Here is a 22,832-nt window from a genome sequence, read left to right as displayed (position 1 = left end):
CTGTGTGTCTCGGAGCCAAACAAAGAGGAAAGTGAGCCCATCTTTCTGAAAATATGTCTCCCTCCTCTAGATCTTTGGTGGTGAGGCGGCATCTAACCTTCTCCACCCTGGTGTCTTCCAGATGTTTCTGACCAAAATTCTATTCAACCCTACCAAGCAGAGATAGCAATTTGGTCTAGATCAGGAGTGGGGAACTTGAAGCCTGGGGCCCAAATGCAACCCTCTAATCCTCCCTAACTAGCTCTCATTTCCCTCCCCAGGCCACACACTTCACTGGCCCTGCTTCATGCCCTCCTTGAGTGTTTTTGGCTGGCTAGTATGTCCTTGAACATGATGGTGTCGCCTCTCATTTGCCTAACGTCCGGGGGGACCCAGACATGTCCTCTTTTGGGGGCCCAATATGCATTTAAAAGATGTTTACATTTTAAATGAAATGTCTGGGTTTGGGGGGGGGGGTTGGGATTGGGCGGCTCAGGCTCAGGCTCAGTTTCAAGCTGCTCTGCCTGCTGCAGCCACTGCCAGCCCAAGTCAGGGAAAGAGGCAAGTGGTGTGGCAGCCCCCGCACCTCTTTTCCCAGCTCGGGCTGGCAGCGGCTTGGGCTGTCCTCTTTTTGCCCTTCAAGATATGGCAGCCCTAGTGTTTGTAGACCTTGGTGACTTTTGTTTGGCTGGAATATAACTCTTTGTACACTCCTCGCTGTTTCTTAGACCATTTCTTCCTCTGGCCCCGCCCACCACCTGCCCATGGCCCCTTGGAGGTTGCAAATGAGGGAACCTTGGACTGATAAAGGTTTGTTCTCCCAGGCCTAGATGCTAAATCCAACTTAATGTCAAATTCAAACAATGCAAGGCCCTAGTTTTCCAACTTCTGAATTAGCCACCAAAACTGCAGCAGTTTGAACTATTTATCAAGCGTCAGTTAAAAGCACAGGAACAGAGCAGGGTGGTTTTTCCCTGGTCAGGTGGCAATCCTAAAGACAAAAGAACCTGTTTGCAGGCTCATGCCCATTTCTGCCCTTAGCTCTTTTGTCCTTCTCTACTTCCATCTGCAGCAGCCTTTGACCTGCTGCAGGAAGGGATGGAAAGCAGAGGGGAGGGTGGTGTGGAGAAGAGGCAGTAGTAGGAGTGGAAGAGCACACATCTCCTGCTTTATAAGGGCCCAATTCAAGGTTTCAGTACTGACGTGCAACGCCCTAAATGACTTGAGACCTAAGTACCTAAAAGAGTGTGTCCCCTCAATATGAACCATCTCAGGCCCTACAAGTGACATGGGAGGCCCTGCTGGATGTTCTGCCACTGCCCATTACAGGGCCTTCTTGGTAGCAGCTCCTTTGTAGAATGCCCTTTGGTGAGGTGTCTCTCTCCCTCATTATTGTCTTTCAGTTGGAATTGTAATATGTTTCTGTTTTCCCAGACATCTCTTTAGCTGGAAGGCTATTTCTGGCAACCTCAGAATTGTTAGCTATGAGGGTATGTGACTGTTTTACATTTTTAAAATTGTTTTTATTTTACCACTTTTGTGTTTGCACCCTGGGCTCCCATGGAAGGAAGGGCGGGATGCAAATGTAATTACTAAAACAAGCCAACCAACAAATAATAGGCAGACAGGGCTTTCCACTTTGCATCTGGGTAACCTTAGGCTCTAAGGCTTGGGTGCCATGTTGCCTGATGCAGGGGCCATCCACATGACTGCCTCACACCAAGGCAGATGTGATTCAGAAGCCAGCTGGTGTTGACTCATGACCATGCTGCCACAGACTGAGGTGTGGTGGGCAATTGGACAGCAAAGCAAAGCTACTAAATTTCTCTTATAGATGCAGCAATGTGCAGGCAAAGGCAAATGTTTAATTTTATTTAAGATCTTAATTTCGAAATGCTGTTTTTTCGTGTGTTTGTCTTGTGTGTGCTTCGTTGTTCAGTTGAAGAGGACGATCTGGTCTGTGACCGTTTAATAAATTTTGATTTGACTTATAGATGCTGGAGCACAGCCTGCTTTAAAACGGGGCGCCCCTAGAGAGGAGGCTGGTGTAGATGAGGATAATTTTCAGAACAGAAGCAAAAGAAGTTGTGTGCGCCACTGAGCAAAACTACCCAGGCTCCTTTTGGCCCCCTAATTTCTGTCCTAATCAGCACTTCACACAATCATTCACAGAGTTGCCATGGCAACCCTTCCTCTTCTTGTCAACCCCCTCCCCAGTACCTTCCTTCCTCCCAGAGCAGGCTTATACTCTCCCTCTTGCTCACCAATACTAATCTGTCTGTGCCAGCATCCTTCAGCAGGCTGCTCCCCAGGGAGAGTCTGGGATAAATCATACCGCCAGGCCCTTATGGGAGGAGCAGACCTGGAAGAAAGGACAAAGTGGAACCAGAGATGGGCTTAGGGTGACCATATGTCTTGCACTAAAGAGGACAGTCCTCTATTTGAAAATGTCCTGCTTCAAGATAAAGAACCAGAGACAGGAGAGCAGGGACATTGAAACTGTGCATCAGCTGTTAGTGCATTGCCAGCAAGCACACAGGCCCCCAGGTCACAGCCTTCCCCACTATGGGGAGGTGTACTGGGTTTTCATTTAAATCCTAAATTTAAACTATATAAATAATTTGCATATGCAAATTTTAAACAAATCTGTTCTTATATGGCAACCAACCATCCCCATCCTACAGATGTTTGGACAATGACTCCAGTAATCCATGACCACTGACTGTGCTGGCTTAGGTTGGTGGAAATTGTAGCCTAGCCCAAAACATCTGGAGGGTTCCAGGTTGGAGAAGGAAAGTGTTAGCCCCTGCTAATCAAAGCTGACCTTAGTTCCCCTAGCTATCTTGCATCACTCAAAATGTGTGATGCAGCAGCAAAAAAAAAAAGCTAATGCTATTCTAGGCTGCATCAAGAGAAGTATTGTGTTCAGATCATACCACCCTATTCTGCCTTGGTCGGACCACACCTGGAGTACTGTGTCCAGTTCTGGGTGACACAATTTAAGAAGGATGTTTACAGTCTGGAATGTGTGACGAGAAGGGTCAAGGGTCTGGAAACCAAACCTTATGAGGAATGGTAGAGGGAGTTGGGTATGTTTAGCCTGGATAAGAGGAGACCTTGAGGAGGTATCATAGCAATCTTCAAATATATAAAGGGCTGTCACATGGAAGATGGAACAAACTTGTTTTCTCCTGCTCTGGAGAGCAGGAATTCAAGTTACAAGAAAGGAGATTCCAGCTAAACACCAGGAAGAACTTTCTGGTGGTAAGAACTGTTTGACAGTGAACAGACTCCCTAAGGTGGTGGTGAACTCTCCTTCCTTGGAGGTTTTTAAGCAGAGGTTGGATGGCCATCTGTCTTGGATGCTTTAGTCAAGATTCCTGCACAACAGAGAGTTGGGCTAGATGACCCTCAGGGTCCCTTCCAACTCTGCAATTCTATGATTCTTTGATTCTAGGATACATTCTAATGTGGCTCTTTAGTCAAGGAGCAGTACAAAATGCCCATTATGAAAAGCCTGTTGTTCTCCATCAAATACTTAACTATTTAGAAACCTAGAAAGAAGGATTCCTTTTGTACAACAGAATAACTTATTGTGTTAATCATAGAATCATAGAGTTGGAAGAGACCACAAGGGCCATCCAGTCCAACCCCCTGTCAAGCAGGAAACACCATCAAAGCATTCCTGACAGATGGCTGTCAAGCCTCCGCTTAAAGACCTCCAAAGAAGGAGACTCCACCACACTCCTTGGCAGCAAATTCCACTGCCGAACAGCTCTCACTGTCAGGAAGTTCTTCCTAATGTTTAGGTGGAATCTTCTTTCTTGTAGTTTGAATCCATTGCCCCGTGTCCGCTTCTCTGGAGCAGCAGAAAACAACCTTTCTCCCTCTTCTATATACAAGCATCTGTGAATCTTTACGCTAGACTGGAGAGCCCCCCCCCCCAATTCCCATCTTTATACAGCTCTCTCATTCACGGTTACCAGACAATTTGGTTTACAGTCACTCAAGAGGCATTTCTGGGAGAATTTAAACTAGACCATTGCAGGACATAAGTCAACTGATTTAAAGGTCAGGAGAGAATCTGCTGGAGTCCACCACCCACACACATCCAGTACCACTGCAAACAGCATTGTGGGAGGAAGGAGCAGAACGTGGAGGCCGGCTGCTTGCTTTCTTCTGAAGCGTAAGCCTGTCATGGGAAGGGAATTGAGATGGGCCAGTGGCCTGATCTGAAATGGCAGTTCCTCTGGCCCTGTTGACTGTGATTCATCCCCACAGAGCATGGCCTGACTACCAGCTGCTCATGAATGCACCTCCCTCCCTCCCAGAGTTGCTCACCAGCGGAAGGAATGCCAGCAGTGGGGAGCTGAACCATCCCCAGGAATGTTGGCATGCTAAGTCTCCCTAGATCAAGGATCTGCAAATCTACAAATTTTGCTGAACTACAACTCCCATCTATTGGCCCTGCTAGATGGGGATGGTGGAAGTTGGAGCCCAAGAGCATACAGGCACCCCATTCATACTGTAGATCAAGAAATCAACCCCACAGATACACCCACAAAATCCAGACCATGACATGCAGGAGTAAAAAAGGAGGCTTAAACACCCCAAATACCAAGAAATCTCCAGTGATTGTTCTGAGCAACCAAATGACACAATCAGTGCCTGGAAAGGATCCCCTTCCTACTATGATGCTCTCAGGCTCCCTCAAACCCAAGTTAGGATCCTGCTCAAGCAAGTGATTAAGCCATGGGGGAGGGGGCAAACACTAAGGCTCAAACTAGGAGCCCTGTGGAATCACACACTGGTTTCCTGGTCCACCAGTGCTGCTGGTTGCCAGTTAGAATGAAGCAACCTGCCCAAACCTGGTGCCCTCTAGGTGTCTTGGACCACAGCTCCCATCAGCCCCAACCAGCATGAGCAATGGCTAGGGATGGAAGGAGTTATAGCCCAAAGTCCAGAGGGTAGGCTGTACCAGGCTAGGTAGATCAATGGTCTGACTTGACATAAAAGAGCTATTTCCTAATGAGTCACAGAGGATAAAAGTCCTGCCACCCCCATTCTATTTTGCTTCATGATCAGAACAGAGTGTGGGCAAATCCATGGTAAGGATTAATTAACCCCATTTGCATTGACACTAATTTACAGCTGAACCTCTGTGCTTCTTTTTTTTTCTTCTTCCTTCATGCCACAGTTTGCCTGGATTCAAGATTTGCAGGGTGGGAGAATAAATAGACTCAGAACTGAACTTTTCTGAAAATGACTTGTATGTGAACAGAGCAGGAGCAGTTCCAGATTTTGGGCTAAATCCAGAACATTGCAGCAAGTATGGGGAACCTTTGGCCCTCCAGATGCTCCTGAGTGACAAGTCCCAACATCCCTGACTATTGACCATGCTTTCTGGGGCTAGTGGGAACTGTAGTTCAGTAACATCTGGAGGGTCAAAGGTTCCCCACACTTGCACTATACAGTAATTTGTATTTGTTGCTAGGCTTACTCAGAGTAGACTCATTGAAATAAATGAAGATGCCTAACTTAGACCCATTAATTTCAGTGGGTCTACTCAGAATAGAACTTAGTTGATTACAGAAGACATGCACCCCCTACTTATAAAAGTTCAGCACCATGGACAGCAAGGCAAAGTGTTACTGATTTGTATCCCCTCTCCCCATTGGATGTAATTGACAGAGGTGGAGACGGGAAAGGAACAGATGCTTCTAGTTTTCTGCTCAACACTCAAGAAAACTGCTGCTTTCCTGTCTGGTCCAGTTCCCTGTAGGTGGGCACCTATGCCATACAAACCGCCAGCACCCTCGGCCCATGCTAATTCAACAGCTTCAGAGTATGGGAGGGTTGCAAGCACAACAGAAACTGAATTATGTCTCACTTCTTTGCCCCGGAGACTGTGCAGCTCATCTAGAGCAGGGGACATAAGATGTAATAATGCAATACTGAGCACCAAGGGACATCAGCTCAGCTCTAAGCTTCTGACCTTTTCTAGGTGGCTGCTAGGATATCGGCAAAGCCATTGGATTCAGGAGAACGCCTAATGGGCCAGAATTCTGTACTCATTCTGTAAGCAGATATGCTTGGGCATCTATATATTGCCACTTGGTTCCTTATTTCCCTGAACAGCGAGAGGTTCAGGGGCATCGCTGCAGAGTTCACTTGCCTATGGATTAGGACAGTGATCTATTGACATTTTTATAACATATGTTTTAATTACAAATATTCAAGCTGAGCTTACTGGAAACAGATACTCTCCAGAAGGCAGAAAATCTGCCAGATTCCCAGGGAAGGCCACAGCACCCACAGCTGCTTCATCATCAGCCAACTCTAAACAAAAACTCTCAGTGCTATCTCTCTCTGTCCCCCACCCCCACCCCCAATCTCCCGCAATCTCTCTATCACTGTGATCATCTCTACCACATTCAAATTGTTTCTCTGTCCCCTCCTCCAAGAGCTAGAAGGTGTTAGTGCTCAACCCTTGATGAGTATTGCATTCCAATATCTGGAAAGAGATCCCCACCTATTGTGAGATCATGCTTCTCAAAAAACAAAGTAGGCAGGTGGTTTTTTCCTTTGAAAAACGGAATGTCTAGGGACCAGGTATTTGAAGGACCACCTCAACCTCTGGAGGCTGTATTCTGTGTTTTACCACCAGGAGATATTTGATTGTTCATGAAGCAGGTTTTAGTGGTTCCACATTCTCTGTAGAACTGCCACCCTTTCCCCACACACATGCAAGGGATATTAGAATGGCACTTTAAAAAAATGATTTTTAGGTGGAAAGATGAGCTTTTCCCCCCACCAAGTTTCTGACTTACTTTAACACATACTTTTTTAAAGATTTGCTTTTTATTGGCATGTTTAATGTGCTCTAGCTTAATTTCACTGTTATTTTAAAGTTATAAACTGCTCTGGGAGGTTCTTTAGAGGTTAAAAGACAACATATAAACCAGACATGGAAAACAGGTGGACTCCAACTCCCATCAGTCCCAACCAGCATGGTCAATGGTCAGGAATGATGGAACTTGTAGGCAAAAAAATATCTGGAGGGTCATAGGTGCCCCGTGCCTGATATAAATGGTTTGATAAATAAATTCCCCTGCTGCACAATAATCATTTGTGGGAAAGAGGCATTTTCCCAGCTTGGTCCCCTCCAGCTGTCCTGGACCCCATGTCCCATCAGCCTCAGCCAGCATGGCTAGAGGCTAAAACAACTGGATGGCACCAATTTGGGAAAGTTTGATTCACACCACCAAAGGTGAACCTGGGTTGGTGTCTCTGCTCCTTGTTCCATGTGGGCAATGAGCACTGGAATTTTTTGTTCATATCTAAAATTCCTCCGCATCAGCTTTTCTCCAGCTAAACTGGCAGCATTTCTTCAAGTTCAGTTGAATTTGAGAATGTTGCTTTGGGGTTCCACATTACTGAGCTATGTTCTTCACCATTTTAACTTATTTATTTTTGCTCTTTCTTTTCTTAGCCTTTCTGTGGATAATTACAACCCTTTGAATACATCTCAGATGTGCAACTCTTTAAAAGCTCCAAATAAACTCCTTCTTTTCAAATCACAGCTGAACCATGAAATGCCAGCAAATACCAGAACTATAATAATGCAAAGGGACGACTTTGAAAAACTGCCAAGATTATAATGGGCTCTTCATATTATTATTTTTCAGGCTTTCCCCCAAATATCTATTTTAGGCAAATAAAAATTTCCTGAAGCTGTAATAGTTGACAGGCCCCTTTTCTTCTGAAAGAGCATTTTCCACACCCCTTTCAGCAGTTCCACTTGATGGTCTCTTTTGAAAATTCATGACGCCAAATGCAGAAGGACAGGTCACAAAAGTTACTGCCCATTGTCCCCTGCCTTGTAGCTATTCAAAGCCTAAAGTTTCAAAATGCAATTGCATAACAAAAATGACTTGCATGCAATTGCTGAATGCATGAAAGCCTTTTTGTTTACGTATTTGCAAAACATGCATCTCTACTGAGACATATTCCCCTCTGCTTTGATCTCCTGCTCAATTATGTTGCATGTGTTTTTACAACAACCCTTCTGTAAGGAGTTCAGTGCCCCCTTTTTATTCTTGCAGCAACAACCCTTTAAGGTAGAATAGGCTGAGAAATAGAGTCCAAGATCATTCAGTGAGCTTCCATTTGAACACAAGGCTTTCCAGTCCAAGTTTACCCACTATACCACACAGGCTCTTCCTTCAAATCCTCCTCAAAACCCACCCATTCTGTGATGCCTTTGTTATATCTCCCCAGTCTTTGGTCCAACCAAAACAAGTTCTAGTATCTGTTTCAATTTGCACAGGTATATCACTTGTTACCTTTGCCACTCATGGGAACATAGGAAGCTGCCATATACCAGCTCAGATCATTGTTCCTTCCAGGCTAGCATTACACTGATTAGCAGTGGCTCTTCAGGTTTCCTGGGACTGAACTTGCAACCTTTTACATGTAAAGCAGGCCCTTCCCCACCACGTGATTTTGATTAACTGACAAGGGCACCAGACTCCTAGTCCCTTCTCCTTTATTCCTCTGTACAGATGATAGAGGAGGCACCCCTGCCTCCTTTTAATTAAGCTATTGAGGTGGTACTCAACTCAATTGGTAAGAAGAGGAGCAGCTCCCAACTTCCAGGATTCTTGCCAGAGTGAAAAAGCCATAGTAACTGGAGAAGATGATGATGTTGCACAAAACATCCAGAGAGCACCAAGTAGAGGAAGGCTGCTCTAAAGTGTTTAACTGCTGATAGATACTGTTTTATGAAATGAGAGAAGAGACTTCAGACTTGTTTTTCACTGGAACCCTGAGATCCAAAGACCAGAGCCTGGAGACTCCCTGTCCCTCAAACAAAGGAATAAATACACTGATTGCATGCAAAACAGAGTGAGACTTTCTTTGGCTGTGAGGGTGTGGCAGGGCCTTTCTCCAAAGTCCTTTGGGGAGGCATGCTGCAAAACCTTAGGGATGTTGCTCAGGCACTCGGCTTGTTTGGTATCCTACTGTGAACCCTTTTGTGTGATTTATATACAATGACTGGAGGGGATTTCTTCCATCCAATGGTAGAGGTTGCAAGAAAAAGAGAGAGGGCAGAAGAGAAAGAGGACAGACGGGAATGGGATTTCCCCTTATTAAATGATTATAATTTGATCACTGTTCTGGCGAGAGATGGGACGAAAAGGGGCAGGTGGCTGAGCCAGCGTGAGCTGTCCATTATGTGCTAACCCTTCCTAACTCCTGAGGACAAGGCAGCAGCTTAGCAAGCATGGTGCCAGATAGCAGCAACTGACCCTGAAGCCCGCAGCCGAGCTGAAGCAAAAAAAAAAAAAAAGCATAAGCTATCTTCTGGGGAGAGCAGTGGCATGAAATTCTGCAAGGAGAAACTATTCCACAGGCAAACGAAAGGGCAAAATGTGCATGTAAGCAAGAGAGGGGAGTTAATTGACTCTGCAGAAGAAGAAGCAGCAAGGAGCATCATATGGATGTAGGAAGAAGCCTTATACCAAGTCAGGCCATCTCTGTATTATTTATACTGACAGGACTCTTTACTAGCTCTACCTGTGGGGTGACAGGGATTGAACCCAAGTCCTTCTGCATGCAAAGCAGATGCTCTACCCCCCCCCCGGTGGGGGAGGAAGTTAGATGGAACTTGGGATGCAACCTTGGAGGGGACAGGTTTGCCTCCCTGCTGCTGGTATATATGTCAATAAATTAGATACTGCAACAGCAACAACATAAACCTCCAAATCTCTTGACATTTCTCACCACTCAGGGAATTGCCAAGCACCTAACTGTATCTCAGAAACATTTGTTGTGGTTACTTTTTTTAAAATCAGGAAAGATTAACTCCTTCTCTAGGCACAGATACTTGTCAATTTGACATGCATATCGGCCTCTTTAACAAATGGTAACTTTGGTCACACAGTGGCTTGCCTGAGCAGCCTTCCTCAACTTGGTGCCTTCTAGATGTTTTGAACTACAATTACTATCAGCCCCAGCTAGTACCTGAGGCTATCAGGTAAGGGGGAGGCTGTCCTTGAGCATATCTACAAGTTTCATTTACTATTGCATAGCATGGGACTTGGAGTTCCTTCTGCTTCCTGAAATGAATAAAATTTCTGCTTTCTGGCAGGAAATGACGTCCCCGAGCATGATCAAAAGCACTGTTTTCACTTAAGGGGAGTCCTCCAAGGCCTCCCTAGTCAGCCCTCCATACATAGAGACTGCTTAACTCTCAGGTCTATGAAGGCAGATTCCAGTCTCCCTCCCCTGGTATCTCGCAACACACAAAAATCCCCCACAGCCTCCCTACCAGGATGGTTGAGCTGCATCGTACTCTTGCTCCATTGGGACAGCCCCACGATAGCCACCATCTTGGCCCCCAGGCTGGATCGCCGCTTCTTATTGGATGAGAGGCTAGCTGAATCGGGGTTGCCTGCATTACTCTTCTCAATGTTGTACATCTCTCCACTGATGCTGGAGCTCCGGACCACATTCCTGGATGAGGAGGAACTTGTCTCCCCGTTAAGCATGGTCACCTGAGGTGATCTCAGTGGCTCCTTGCCAGCAGGGTGAAGCTGCAACAGAAGACAAAGGAGACATGAGTGCCAGTGGAAAGAGACTGTCAATGTCTCAAACAATCCCCCCCCCCACTTTGAACATTATAATTACCTATTTTAAAGGCTGGGATAAGACCAAAGGCCCCATGTTCTAGTATCATGAGAGAGGGGAGAAAACATGTCCTCATCTCCTTACCCACCTTTTTCTTTAAAAACTAAAAAGGACCAAGTGATGGCCATCCCGGCTGTCAGCTTCCTCCTCCTTAGGGCTCGTCCACACTTTCGCTTGTCCTGTGTCCAGAAAGCATGGGTCCAAACCTTTTCCCACTTGACCCACACTTTCTAGGCATGGGTCCAAGCAGTTTCCTCCTTGCCCCGCTCCTTTCCCAGGGAAAACCCACTCCTTCGCACTAAATCGGAGCAAACACCACTCCAGAGAAAACTCAATTTTCTGTTTGCTCCAATTGAGCACAAAAGAGTGGTTTTCCCCAGGGCGGGGGGAGCAGAGAGATGAGAGGAAGTATGAATAAGCCCTTAGTCTCAGGTTTTCTCCGACAGAACTCAGCAGGGAAGAGGAGGAAACAAAACTAGCATTAATTGGCTCTGCCTCTCATAGGTTCTGTCTCCAACTACTATTTGCCTCTGTGCTTTCCACCCTGCCAGTCTCAATGGACACCAGCTACCATGGCCCTAAAGCTTTGCTGAGTGTTGCTGTCTGCCCCACCCTGCCAGAGCTGACCGCCAGCTTGAACATTAGAGCTGTTTTAGCTCTCTAGCGTGGCATGGATTAGATTTAGCTGTGCCTAGTCAATGGCATTTGTCCCTGAATTATGACAGTACCAAGCAGTACACACAGATGGGGTCTTTAGAAAACAGAGATGTTTTGCATCACAGACCACAATTGTCTTCAACAACAACAACAACAACAAAAATGCAGCAACATAAATCATACAAGATGGTCTTATTTCTCACCCTGAAGAGGAGGATAGCAAAAGGCGCTTTTTGGAGCCTCGGCCACAGCTTGATTAGGAGAAAGTCCCACTGGACTCCATGGGACACTTTTGAGTACAAAGGACAGTGCTCTTAATAAAATATGTATCATTTTCTTACTGAAAATCTAGTCAAGTCCTCCAAACATTTCCTATAGCCATATTGATACCTGATCAATGAATACCCAATGGCTATATCTACATTTGAAAAGTCCTATTGGATGGTGTAACTCTCAGTCTTATTTTAGAAGCCAACATTGTAACACCCAGAAAACAAGTTTCTTGGAAGCTCTTGAATCGTTTTTGTTGTCCTTGATGCCCAGGAGATCTTTTTACCAGAGCTCAACTGTGATTTTCATATAACGTAAGCAGGTCCTTTGGCACCTGTCTTTTCTTTATTGTTAGCTAATGGCAGATCCTGCAAGTGGACTGGCACAGCCAGCTAGAAGGATACCAAAGGCCATGTTGGCTGGGGCTGATAGGAGTTATAGTCCAAAATGTCTAGGTTGGGGGTGGTTGCTTCCAAATCTTAGAGCTGGGAAAGACCTTTCTTTGACTATCAGCCATGAAACCTTAGCCAAAAAAATTGAACCCTCAACATTTTGCATGCTAAGTGAGTGCTCTAGCCACTGAGATACAGTTTCCTCCCTATATGCACATATTATACAGGATCTCTTCCTTAGGTTGTCTCTGTGGGACTCGCCATCAGTGAATTAAATATTTAATCTATTAAGGGTATGAGAGAGCCAAACTGATAGAACACAGTAGGCCCATGATCTGCCTTCCTCCTCTGCTGCTGTGGCCAAACTGACAGTGGTTTATGGGAAAGCAGCTGAGATCTGAACTATCCTAAGCTCTTCCAGTTCCCTGTTAGGTCCCCAAACAAAGGGAAATTTGGTCACACTTCTGAGTGTGTCTAAACTTATTGATTCCCTTTCAGAGGGAAAATGTTTTCAATGTTGTTGTTGTTTTAAATCTAAGCCTAGAAATATCTGGAAGAACGCAGAATGGTACTCTGTCCACCCCTTCTGCATCTCTAAGACTGCAGGCATCCCCAAACTCAGCCCTCCATATGTTTTGGGGCTACAACTCCCATCATCCCTAGCTAACAGGACCAGCGGTCAAGGATTATGGGAATTGTAGTCCCAAAACATTTGGAGAGCTGAGTTTGGGGATGCCTGTCTAAGAGGGTGTCAAATGAGTCGTTAAAGTGTTGTTGTATCCCTCTCCCCTTTCCCAAGCCATAGGATTGCACCCTTAAAATAGGAACATAAGCTGTTTTATACCACACCAGACCACTGGGTCCATCTAGCTCAGTATTATCTACACTGACTGGCAGCAAATCAGGATTTCAGAAAGGAGTCCCTCCCAACCATATCTGGATAGGCCAAAGATTGCAGCTAGGACCTTCTGCATGCCAAATAAATGCCCTGTCACTGAGCTATGGCTTTTAATACAATATTAATAATGTTGTAATAATACATTTTAAAATAATACAGTATTAGCATGCAGCATAAAACAATAAAAACTAGAATGGCTTGATTTGAAAAATCAAAACAGTTTCAGGCCCAGACTGTGAAACAGAAGTTAAAGAACTGAGAAAATAGGAAGGTTCTCTCCTGATCATACAGGCAAACATGTATGGGAAGGCTATTCTAGAACTGGGGTGCCTCTACTGAAAAGTCCCTCACCTTAGTGGTGGCCTACCTCATTTTGTTTGGTGAGGGCACTCAGACCAGGGTTTCTGAAGATCTTAAGAGCTGGCTAAGTACTTACAAGAAAAGGGGGCTATTTCAGTTAATCTGTTCCCAAGTCATTAACAGCTTTAAAAGCCAAAACCAACACTTTAAACTGTGCCCAGAAATGAACTGACATTTCACAGGCATAATATGGTCAAAACACTCAATTCCAGTTATTTCCCAGACATTTTCTGATATGTGTCCTTTGAGACTCAGAAACTAGAGCTTGCTGATGTCACGAGGCAGAGGTCTACACACACAAACACACACTCTTTCCAGGCAAGTAAAAAGCATTATCATGCTTCAAGGAGGGTGTGCGGCAAGGCCAGTAAGAGGTGTGGCCACCACTCCAGCTCCCAGAGAAGAGGCTCCCCACCTGCAGCCCCACTTAAAATTCTTTGGCAGCTTCTGCCGTTGGGCTAGCCTAGGTTTTAGTTGCATTCCCAGCAAATGACTCTTTTTGCCCATTCTGTGCAAAAGTAGCTCAGCCTTGCCATAGAGACCATAGTGGGACAGGCTGCAACCTGATGGTGGAGCATCCACTTTGAGCGCAGATACTCTTTGGTTCAATCCCCAGCAGAATCTCAAAGTAGGGGATGGAAAAAATTCCCTGCCTGGAATCCTGGAGAGCCCCTGCCAGTCAGTGTAGTCAGTGCTGAGCTAGATGAACCAACGGCCTGATTCACTATAAGGCAACTTCCAATGCTCCCCTAAAATGCCCAGATGCCTAACTTGCTCACTCTTGCTTTTCCCTGCCATGAATAATTCAGCCTTCCCATGTGATGGGACGCATCCATCATCTAGAGGAAGCTAAATTATTCATTCCCTGCCACTTTGTAATAAGAGGGGAAGGCGGCTGCGCCTTGGAAAACACTTCCAGGAAAGCGGTAAGAAAGAAAAAGGGGGGGAGGCATGGAGGGGAATTAAACATTAAATATGAGCAAACTCTCTAGATCTCTAGAGATGACATTTTCTCACTGGCTTGCTAAGTTACCAGCTGTGCCCGGGTGGAATTGGACTGCTTTTGTGTGGTGAAAGGTTTTGTGCTGCACTTTTAGCTGGTTGGAGCTAACTGGGAGACAACAAATTCCTGGCATTTTATTCCACACTGTAGCAACTTGTGTGGCATCCGTGTGATTTTTGGTGATATGATTTTGGGTGATGTTGATTTATTGGAGGGGTACTCAATCTTTCTGGGTCCTGAGAGCACATTTGGAAAGCTAAGGACCTTCTCATGGGCACATCAATATATTCGTCCCACAGAAGAAGGATAAACAGTGATGCTCAGACACCCACCTCAAAGAAGAGACAAAACATGGATCCCTGAACAAATAATGCACACACACACAAAACAACAACAACAGGCAACACCCAACCAAACAACCCCTACCAATGAAAGCTTTTTCTTTTTTTAAAAAGAGAAATGCAGTCTTGGCAGATGGTGAATGCACCATTTTGGGAACCCCAGATGTATTGATAAAGGTTGTTAGCTGCCCTAGGCTCTATCTGAGGAAGGGCAGGATATAAATAAATAAATTTCTCCTCTTTTCTGGTGGCAAACGTAATTTTGGACACTAAACAGCACTAAGGGGCAAGAAAGATGGGAAATAGCTTGTTACTGCTGGACCAGCCTGAAATATTTTTATGCTTGGAGTCAGAAAATTCACAGGCCACCTACTTGCAGACACTGATGAATGTGAGGCACAATCCACGAAGAAGTTCCACAGCACAAACCTCATTGAGTTGAGTGTCGTACAATAACATTACTGTGGCCTTCTGCATCCTCCATTTGTTTCAGTGGAATTTGTGTGGGAAAACATCCCAGATGAATTGAACTCTGTCTAGCCCACTGTTTCCTCTAGCCCAATATTTTGTACACTGACTGGCAGGAGCTGTCTAAGCTTTCAGATAGTGGTCTATCACAACAGGGGATTGAATCTGGGGCCTTTTACTGGCAAGGCAGATGCTCTGCCGCTGGGCCATGGCCCTTTACCCAGAATAGGCATGATACAGCAACACACGAGTCTCAACTCAGCCTCGGAGAAAGTAAGAAGGAGAGGACCAGAGTGCTGAGACAGTCACTGGCAAGAAGCAGGGTAAGCACCCGTTATTTACAGGGCTGGCCCAAGACATTTTGCTGCCTGGGGTGGAGCTGCAAATGGTGTCCCCCTCCAGTAAAGGTGCATTGTACCCAAAGCCAGCCAAGTTATTTGGGTACCTGGGGCACAAAATACCACAAGCAGCAAAAAGTGGGCCATGATAAATTAAAGAGCTAACAATCTGCTGGTCTTTCATGATACTCAAAATCAGCTGCCTGAAGTAGCCCCCTCACTTTGCCAAATGGTAGGGCTGGCCCTGATTATGGCTGGCTGGAGAAGGGAGGCTTCTGTCCCAGGTCTCCTTTCCAGGTAGCAATACTGGGCAAAGGGATTACTAACCTACACCTGAGTACAGAGCACCTTGCGTTTATAGAGAATAGACTGTTTCTCATCAACCTAAAGGAGAAATCTAGCGATGACACAGGAAACCTTACTCTGAATCCGATCATTGGTCTATCTTGTTTAGAATTAGCTACGTTGAATGGCAACATCCTCTCCAGGGTTTCAGACAGGGAGTCTCTGTCAGACCTACCTGGAGATGCCAGGGATTAAACCTGAGACTTTCTGCATGCAAAGGATTTGCTCTGTCACTGGAGCATTGGAAACTGCCTTATATATTGAGTCAGGCCATTGATCTAACAAGCTCAATACTGTCCACACTAACTGTCAGTGGGTCTCCAGAATTTAAGGAAAACGTTATTCCCTGTCCTATCTGGAGATTAAACCTGTGACCTTCATGTAAAACAGATCTCTACCACTGAGCTAAGGCTCATCTATAAAAGTGAATGGCAGCCATTTGCTGAGAAGCATAGAGAAAATGTTGGGAGGAATCTGCCCCTTGCAACTCAGGTTTGTGGAGTGGACGGGGGTAGCTGCCCCCCTTTCCCTGACAATCTACCAATCACAGAAGTGAATTAAGAGTGACTGAACCTTAAGCCTGCTTCTATCTGCATAGGAGCCCTGTCCCTTCATCTGATCTGATTCCAGAAAGAGAGCTTGCCAACATTGCTGTTTGCCTGAAAGAATTACAGATTACTTATCATAGCGGGGAAGCACTTTTGGCCAGAGGGCCAGATCCCCTGTCAATCATCTGGCATCTTATGATGTCAGGTGGATATAACCTCTGCTGTAAGCAGCACAGCTTGGATTTTGTGCCAATTTTAAACATTCTGAACCAAACTGCTTGCAAAAGAACAACTGGGAGAACTCACTTTAAGGTTCCCATTGTTCCTTTGCAGCCACAGCTTTACTTGTCCTGCACCTGATTTCAGGTGAATATTGGGTGGGCAAAATGGCCTTTGGAGTCAAATTTAGAGGCTCAGCCATGACTTATTAGTTTACTCTATACCACAGGGGTGGGGAGGCTTTTCTGGCTAGACCAGAGCATTATCTCCCCACCCCTGGTCAAATTTGTCAGGTGGGCAGAGCCACCCACCTGCCAATCATCTTGCATCAGATGATGCTGTGCTTTGAAGCCCTAACTCTCATGACTTCAAAGCACAGTCCTGAGCTGTTTGAAGGCCTTTTTGCAAACAACCCTGCACTGCTCTTTGAATGTTTGGTTTTTGGTTTTCCCAGTGTGTGCAGGAGACACCAGGCTACTCATGCATTTAGAAACAGAGGTGTCTGAATAAAAGCACCATTCACTGGGAAAAGCTCCTGCACATGAACGGCAGAAGTTCAAGAGCATGGTGTCCATGTGTTTTTCCCATCCAGTTCAATGAAGTTCTGCAAGAGAACTCCCTTGTGGATGGTTCCCATTGACTTTGTTCCAATCATATAGCGGGGGCAGGATGGGGAGTCAAAGGGAAGGACTATGATATTGGATAGGAAACTGAATTCTATCTCCAATCTGCATATTTTAAGCCCCTAGCAATGCAAGTTAACCTTGAACAGCCACAATATCTAAGAAGCCCCAAGGTGGAATGAACAGTATTAAAAGGGCAGGGTATTCAATCTCTAGGGGACTCCCTTCATTTGATTTGCAGAATCTATTCAGGTTGCAGAATCAGGCTTTTCTCAGTTCAGAATTTGGATGTGAAATTGAGATTTTCATTGTGGCTCAGAACAAAGACAATGCTGGCTGTATGCTGTTGGCCAATTATCTCTATTGTCAAGGAGCAGGGCTCTGTTTTGGACAGGCATTGTGCAGCAAGTTTAAATCATTGCCAATGCCACCCCAGCCCTCAATTAGTCCTGCAAATCAGCTGTTCCCCAGGAAATTTAGATAAATAGACCTCTCTTGCCAGCCTTTCAATAAAAGATTTGGCTGTTGCTCAAGAGCGTTAACCAGTTCCTAGTAACAAAATGGGTTAGCGGGTCGCTTTTCTATTCTCTGAAAATGAACGAGGCAGGGGACCTTTCCTTCAAGCCAGCCATAAATGGCAAAGCAATACTTAGCACAGTGGTGAAAATTAAAGAGTAATGTAATAGTCAAAATAATGAGATCCTTAACTGCGCACACACACTTTTAGTAACGTCCTGCTTTCAATGGTATATAATTGAAGTTCTCAGGGTCACTTCACACATTACATTTTAGGTGCACTTCACTAGAGTCATCAGAGAATTCTGAAAAAAAAATTGAAACAGGAGCAGAAATTGCCAGTGTTTGCTTATTTATCCTATCTGCCCCATGTCGGAAATCATTCCAGTGCAAAGCAGTTGCCTTAGCACTGAGCTCTTCTGCTGTAGTGATTGGCTGCTGTTACCTGTTCAATGTTAGCAAACCTAGGTATTCAGCCATACAATGAGGGAAAAGTTGGTTTCATGCTACTTCAGTGGCTTCTCCCAAAGAATCTTGGGAACTGGAATTTGATGAGGGTGCTGATAATTCTCTACCACATATTCCTTGGCCCTGCACACAGAACTACTGTGCCCAGAATTCCCTGCAGAGAAAGGATGACAGTTAAACTGGCTAAAATAATCCCAGCACATTTTAAGCATAGTTACTCATATTCACAAGTGACCTTTCAGCTGCTGGCAAGTGCTTTCTACTGCAGCCTCCTGCGGAGCACCTCAAATTTGCCTGCCCCCTGTCCCCAATTAAGAGCAGCTTAGTTTGAAAAACTTTTGCCTTCACTTTATCACATCGGCAGCAAATCCATTTTGTGAGTTTCCATCATCCCTCCTCACTTCGGGAGTTGGTCAAAACCTTTCCTACTTGCATTGCGAAGATCTCATGTTCCTATACTGGTGGCCCTAAAAATATTGTCTCTTACCACTCTGCTTGGGCCTTGTCAACACAAACATCAAAGAGACGTTCCTCACTTTTCTGGTAGCAGGGAAGAGATCTTGTTTTTCAGAATGCTCTTTCATGTGAAGATTCTCTGTGAGTAGCAAAGTAGCACACTGGGAAGAAAAGCTCTAGTTTTGCTCTCTCCCTTAAAAACAGTGCCTATTTGCTATTCAAAACAGGGAGAGTTTGAATGCTCTGTGAATTCCTTCATCTGCTACCACTTTGTTCTGCTCCATGGAAGTGCAGTGTACTGTTTTGTTTGGCTAGCACCCCTGGCAAAGAATACATGCTGATACAAATTGGGTTGAATAAATGGCATTTAAGTTCCTCCCTCTAAGGCCACTGCCATGGGACAACACCAGCTCCTTAAGATCACAGTTATGTGGAGAGAAGTCCAGGTATAAAAGGCAAGGTCAAGGCTGGTAAGTTGACTACTGCCTTTCTCATGGCAGGTTCTAGGGAGCAACAATCAGAACCATGGATAGTTCTATGTACCCCCTGCTAGCTGGGCTATACCTGTATGTTTTATCAGCAAAGGACCAGAATTATGTGAAAGATTTAAAAAGCTGTCAGGACCACTTATTCCAGTCAAACTTGTGTGTTCCTACATGGCTGTGGAGCTAAAGAAGCTACAGGGGAGTCAGAGCCAGAGTATGATTAAGATGGGGGAGACACATCCCCAGGCCACAAGAGTGCATAAGGAGGTGCTAACAGCCCAATATGATCCAAATGGGATCACGTGATTCATCTGAATGCTCCTATAGCAACACTGAGAACCAGATATAGAGTGAAAGACACTTAATTCTCCTTAGATTTACAAATGAGGCTGCTGAGGTTTCTGAGTTGGACCCTTTGAAAATTCATTATGCTGCCATACAACACCAACACTGAAGCTATCCTAACACTCCTTATTCAAGTTCTTAATAGGTCCATCATCCAATTAAAAGAACTCTTACCTGATATGGGTTTTCTATTTCTATTCTATCAGCAAATGAATAAAGCAATACCTCTATGAGTAAATAAGACAGTTTTGTCTCTACATGTCACAGCAGCATCCAACTTACAGGCAACTTTCATGTGTGAAAGAGAAGAAGGGGAAACATCCACTTTAAGAAGTTGTCTGCCATCTGCAGGTTTTGCCCATTCTGGCGTTAAGACAGTTAAACATTAAAAATAAGAACAACCCGCTGCTTTGTTCATTGGGGTCAGCTTTTTAGTTGACTAATCTAACAAATGACTGGTTGAAGTTTGCAATCTCAGTTCTTAACAAGTTAAACCCGTTTCAACCTTCTCTTATGCAACCTACTGGAGATGCACAACTCTTTCCAACCAGTCATCTAGTCCAACCCCCTGCAATGCAGGAATCCCAACTAAAGCATGCATGACAGATAGCCATCCAACCTCTGTTAAAGGAGTGCTGAGCCCTGTTGGCTGAGCTAATGAAAATGTTGTCTCAGCAGAGGACCAAAGTCATCTGAAGGCTTAAAGTTGGCAAGCGAAGCCCACAGCTGCTTCTGCAGTCGCATGCTCCTGCAGGGCCATGGAGCACGAGATAATACAGAAGGCTTATCTGATGAGTCTGAGGATGATTAGAGAGCAATGCCCTCAGGTTTGGGTGGTGCCGAAGGGGTGCTGGTGGCTGCTGGTGAGTCATCTCCATCTAAGCCCCCCTCAGGGCAACAGTGGGAACATGGATGCAGCGACATGATAGGCACCAACTGCAAGTGATGTGTCTAGGTGGGTAACCTGTTACCCTCCAGATGTTGCTGGACTCCATCTCCCACAAGCCCCACACAGTTTGGTTAATGGCCAACAACACCTGGAGTGCCACTGCTGGTTTAGGGTCATGTATAGTTTGGCCACTAGACTGCGACCCTATATTCACTTATCTTGGGGTAAAAGCCATGAAACTCAATGGGGCTTGCATCTAGATAGGCATCCAATAGATTGCACTGTTTGGCCAGCTTAATTTCAACCCACACCCCAAGCACACGTTGGAACAACTGATTACCACAGTTCTTTTTTGCTATCATAATGACAACACTCCACAATGTTAAGTGAAATTGTGCTTCAGGACAGGGCAAGGCACGACTGGTAGAAAGATGTGGGGTGCAAGAATCCTTCAAACCTCATGTATCCATAAACAGCTAAATGAGGGAGCGTTTGTGTTTGTAAAAGGGCTTGCTTTCCTCTTTCAATAAGACTTCCAAATGGAGATTTTTATCCCAATCGATATCTGCATTGGATTTGAAATTGTCTTGTATGCTTTTATTGTATTGTGAAATTGATTTGATATGCTTCACTGGGAGTGATTCAATGAAGCAAATTTCATTTATGATTAACAACAACAATAATAATTAAAGCAGTCTTCTCAAAGAGCAGGTAGAAAGTGCTTGGCAGGGGGTTGGACTGGATGGCCCTTGTGGTCTCTTCCAATTCTATGATTCTAAGTACCATGTCAGTTGCCTCTTCTGCCCTGCTCTTTATTTGCTGCTGCTGAGATTCACCAGACTAGGGTGGGTGCAGAAATTAGATCATTATGCCACAGTGATGCCAGTAAGATCACTGGCAATGCAACATGTGAAAGAGAAGGTGAGGCAAAAAACTGAAACAGTGGGTGCTTCTTTGCTCATTTGGGAACACAAGAGGAGGCATCTATTTTTCTTAGCCTGTCTTTTTGGTTTACCTTTTCCTCAGCTCTCCCAGGTTGTTTATGCCTTTAAGGTACTTCCAAAAAAGAAACCTGAGAGTTGCACTGTTAATTTAGCCACAGGGTGGCTGCTGGATGACCCTCATTCACTTCAGCATCCCAAAACCAAACCACTGTTTCCTCATCATTTCTCTCCAAATAAACAGCAAGAAGAGGGAAAGGTTTGGTAAAGAAGCTCAATCAATTCCCGACTCTTGCTGTCTTTCTCTTGCAGAAGCATTCTATCCCTCATCTTCTGATTTTTTAACAAATGAAAACATTCTCAAATATACCAGGTTCCTAAAACCATGAAAAACTTATTTCAAGAGAAAAAGAGGGTTTTTTGTTTGAAGTGAGGCAATCACCAGCTAACAGGATTACAGATGCTCAACCAGGTTGTAATTATACATCCACTTACCTGGGAGTAAGGGCCACTGAACTCAGTGTGTGCGATTTGTGCCTCCAGACACTGTTCTGAGAGTTCTTTTAAATCATGCATCCATTTCACATTCCTGCTGACCTGTCATCCCTGCCACAACCCTTAGGAAGCAAAGAGGCGGCAGGACATCAAAAGAATGCATCTTTTAGCATCCTTGCCTCATGGTGCCAGCTTGGTTGTTCTTTGAAAGAGCGATGCATGCAAAATGCAAACAGAAATCTCCCTTTGTGGCAAGGAAAATACAATGCATAGACCCAGTCATTTGGCAGAGGGGGACGGACAAATTCCTCACTGTATTTGTTTTTTTTAAAAATCAGCTTTGCCAACCCAGAATCGCCACTGCCAAGGGTTATTGCAAAAGTAATGCTACACCTCTCCCCCCACCCCCGCCGTTTGCCTAACATCAATGAAAATAAACATCAATGCTAATGGGAAGAAGGATGTGCCTTACCTAGAGATGGATGGGTCCTATACTGTATTGCATCCAAGTGTAAATGGAGTAACGGAAGCAGCTCAACAACCCGCCCTCCACCTCCCCTCCAGAAATAGATCGGAATAATCGTGGCCCCCAAATAGAAGGGTTTCAGGCCCCAAATCTCATTGCTGGAGCTGACAATCTAGTTAATCTGTAATGTAAGGGTTTCTGGAGGGAGAGAGAGAGGGAGAGAGAGATGGTGGGGAGGGGGGCTGGATCGTAGACTCTCTTTGCTTAAGCATTGCCATGGTTACCTTGCTGACCCAATTCTCCTCACAGCCAAAAGTTGGAGTGGGGGGAGAGGGAGAGAGAAGGAGAAAAGAAAGAAAGAAAGAAAGAAAGAAAGAAAGAAAGAAAGAAAGAAAGAAAGAAAGAAAGTCTGAGCATGTGGGAAGTAGCCTCTGGATTTCTTCCCCCTCCAGAAATGAATTGGGGGAGAGAAATATTCATCATCATCAAACTTTTATTGGCATCAAACAAACATACATACATACATACAAAACAAAAACGAATTAATACTTTCACAGTGGCACAAACTATGTTAGAAGAGAAAAGAGACAAGACTCCGCTGTCCACGATCACATCTCTGGGACTCCTGATAACTCAGA

At 45.0% G+C, this 22,832-nt stretch overlaps 1 protein-coding gene across 5 annotated transcripts in view; it reads right to left on the bottom strand.

Annotated features, from left to right (window-relative positions):
• Positions 1-22,832, bottom strand: part of RIMS3 (regulating synaptic membrane exocytosis 3) — a 53,022-nt gene that overhangs the window by 10,399 nt on the left and 19,791 nt on the right. For 2 of the 5 annotated variants that reach the window (XM_033157659.1, XM_033157663.1), the window contains exons 1-2: positions 21,729-21,752; positions 10,313-10,577 (exon numbers count right to left, since the gene is read on the bottom strand). In XM_033157659.1, coding sequence (XP_033013550.1) covers positions 10,313-10,532 — 220 coding nt within the window. In that variant the 5' untranslated portion in view covers positions 10,533-10,577; positions 21,729-21,752. Of the gene's footprint in view, positions 1-10,312; positions 10,578-18,094; positions 18,185-21,728; positions 21,753-22,200; positions 22,416-22,832 lie in introns of those variants that run through there. The other 3 variants (XM_033157661.1, XM_033157662.1, XM_033157660.1) reach the window with 3 other exon arrangements.

The sequence above is a fragment of the Lacerta agilis genome, chromosome 8 (assembly GCF_009819535.1).
Source record: "Lacerta agilis isolate rLacAgi1 chromosome 8, rLacAgi1.pri, whole genome shotgun sequence".
NCBI lineage: Eukaryota > Metazoa > Chordata > Lepidosauria > Squamata > Lacertidae > Lacerta > Lacerta agilis.
This window is presented reverse-complemented; position numbering and strand designations above follow the sequence as displayed.